Source organism: Poecilia latipinna, unplaced genomic scaffold (assembly GCF_001443285.1).
Source record: "Poecilia latipinna isolate Pla-1442-1.1 unplaced genomic scaffold, P_latipinna-1.0 Scaffold796, whole genome shotgun sequence".
In the NCBI taxonomy this organism is placed as follows: domain Eukaryota; kingdom Metazoa; phylum Chordata; class Actinopteri; order Cyprinodontiformes; family Poeciliidae; genus Poecilia; species Poecilia latipinna.
The window spans coordinates 258107-261054 of NW_015113412.1; the positions used below are offsets into that span (position 1 = coordinate 258107).

The 2948-nt window shown below is 38.6% G+C and overlaps 1 protein-coding gene across 7 annotated transcripts in view; it reads right to left on the reverse strand.

The window, feature by feature from the left end:
* Positions 1 to 1374: 1374 nt before the first annotated feature.
* The window catches only part of LOC106956203 (protein diaphanous homolog 3-like), a 170846-nt gene continuing 169272 nt past the window's right edge, over positions 1375 to 2948 (reverse strand). For all 7 annotated transcript variants that reach the window (XM_015046878.1, XM_015046884.1, XM_015046880.1 and 4 more), the window contains one exon: positions 1375 to 1792. In XM_015046878.1, coding sequence (XP_014902364.1) covers positions 1449 to 1792 — 344 coding nt within the window. In that variant the 3' untranslated portion in view covers positions 1375 to 1448. The remainder of the gene's footprint in view (positions 1793 to 2948) is intronic.

Sequence of the window (2948 nt, forward strand, 5' to 3'; positions counted from 1 at the left end):
GATGTAATCAGTGCTTACCTTCAGAAATCTGCTCCAGAACTACATGTATGATGACCATGAGAAATACTAAAGATATATATAAAAAAAGTACATACACAGATGACATTACAAAAAATATTCATAAAAGGCAAAAGAAAACTGCTTAGATTTTATTGTAAATATTTCAATAAGATTGAGGAATACAAATAAAGACAAAAAATATGCATTTGACGAGTAATGACAGAAGGAATGTTAGAGTGAAGACAAAACGGCGTCTTCGACAGCGTTTAGACAATAGTTCAGCCTTTTCTGCAAAAAAAGAAAGTTATGAAAAATCAGCAGACAAAATACAAAAACAAAATGACATTCAGTAGGATACATACACATTTTTTCATTTTAAAATGTTATAGTTTTCCAGACTTAAATTTCTAAATGTGTTACAAGTTGTTTTTATAACTTTATCGAAATCTCGGAAAATTAGATTAAATATTAGAAAACAAAAATGATTTGGAACTGTGTTGCATCCAGCCTTTTTTTGTAAAAAATACTCAGCATTTAGATTTTGTATGGGTATAACATTCAGTCAACAGGTGAAAAACCAAAATACAGATGTGTAAAAAGGATCAAGGACAGATGTGTCAAATCAAAGATAAAGTATTTTATTTAAATATAAATCAATATAAAATAAACAATAGCAAAAAAACAAAACAAAAAAACTGTATGTATATAACACTTTTAGATATTTTTTTCTTTTTGGGGAAAAAAGGAAGAAAGGAGAAAATCTAGAAAATAAAACATTTCGATTATGAAAGAAAATACAGTTCTTTGAGGCTTTTTTTTAAGATTGTGTAGGAATCCTGATTTAAGTACCATTAAAGTGTAATCATGGCTTAATTCTTTATCCTTTATATTTATTTACATACACTTTTTAGAGGTTCTGAGTATAAAATATATCAAAATCTTATAAAGGAATAAAGGTACAAATATTGTAAGAGAAAATTAAGCGTAAAAAGTTTTTATTACTAAATATAATTTATTGTGTTAAACTGCTAACATGCAAAGGCCAACATCTAATGCACAATCAAAAAAAGCACTAATGTGAAAGTTTTCTGTAACATTGCACATCTCTAGAATACATAGAGCTGCTGAGCAACGTCACATCTATCAGTAGAAAGCTAAAATTCTCTGATTAATATGAATCCATGTTGGCAGTATACATATCAGGATCATATTCTGTTAAATCTTTTTGGATAAAATTATGCCTTTAATTGCCTCCATGTCATTAAGGATTAAAATCTGAGTATTCAGACTCATTACTTTCATTGTACATTGTGCCTCCTTCCTCTTTCTGGTAATGTTGGTCCTTTGAGATAATGTTTTAGGAGAATCCACAGCTTACATGAAAAGCATTTATTTATATATATTTTTGCTGTGATGTAACATTTTCTTTCAGTGATGAGAAATGAATCTCACAACGCTCTGAGTCTGGCCAGCAGAGCCTCCACATCGGGCTCTCCGTTGGCGTCGGCGGCCGTCTGGAGGACGGGACTCTCCGCTTTCGTTTCTGGCTTTCTCTCAGCCGGCTTGACCACTTCTCTGTCCGTCGCCCGCTCCCTGTCCAGCCCGCGGCTGTGACCCGGAGTGTTTTTGTACTTTTGGCCCACTTCAGAGCAGGCAGAAGCCTTGGCCCTGGCTACGGATGGATGTCCTTCAGATTCATTGCGCACCTCCTTGGCAGAGGGAGGTTTTGACGCCGAGCTCGCATTTACATTCTGCCGGGAGCGAGACCTTTGCAAAGGTGCCTTGTTGTTTTCTGCGTGAGACAAACAAAGGCAAAGGAGTGAGAACAATAGAGAGGAGAGGAGGGAGGAGGAGGGGAAAGCGTGACTAACTCGTTAAATGAATGAAAAGCCAGAGAGGTTAATCAGATTACAGATGAAATAACAAAGAGAAGACGCAGACGAGTGACTAGAAAATGTAGTGACAGTTAGAACGCAGCAAACATAAAAGTATTAGAAAGTAATAAGCACTTTAGCAAGCATGTTGACGTGCAAAATAAATGTTCATGCATGCAGTTCTTCTGGACGAACAGACATAAATACACTGCATATGCACATTGATGAGGATAGATTTTCTGCAGCAGACTGTGGCGTGCAGCCAACTCGCTATGATGAAATGGATATGGCTGATCAACTGCAACAGAAACTCAATAACATAGTATGTTGGCCTTTTCCAATCTCATATTCTCTTTCACGTTTGTCTCACGAGTTGCCCCCGCACCCGGCTCCGCCTCCCTCGTTTCCACCATCATCATCCATTCTCCTTCTGCAGCTTCTCCGCTCGCACAGAAGTCCTCTCCATCTTTTCGTATCCCTCCAAAGCATGTTTCCGGGCAGACAGTGGAACGGAGCGACGCCCAGATGCCAGAATCAGACCTGCGTTCTGAATTATAATCCCTGTGAGTAGATCTTAGACTTCATCATCAGTATGTGCGCACTGGAAGAGGAGGCGAAATCCATATTCATGTGACCTTGAATGTGAGACTGCGAGGAGCGGCGAAAGGAAAGGCGCCGGCGCATTTAAAGTTTCCCCGAGCCTGAAATGTCTGGCAAACAGGAGTCAACACAGCAGAGCAGAACACAGCGACCCGCTCTGTCAGCCAATCGGTAATGAGTTTGGAGCGTGGCCAGTCAGTCATGACAGTGTGTTTTATGGGCCAAGCTGACGAATGACAAGGAACGTCCCTGAACACCACCTCTGACAAATAAATAAGGATAAAGGGAGCAGAGCCGGGAAGAAGGACCCCGAGTGCAAAATAAGCAAAGAAAGCCAACAATCACACTCTCGACATTCACACACACAGACCCAAAAAAAAAAAAAAAAAAAAAAAAAAAAAAAAGGGGAGGGGGGGGGGAAAAGGAGACGTGTGTTTTTTTTTTCTGGGTATAAGAAAAAAAAACAAAGGGGAA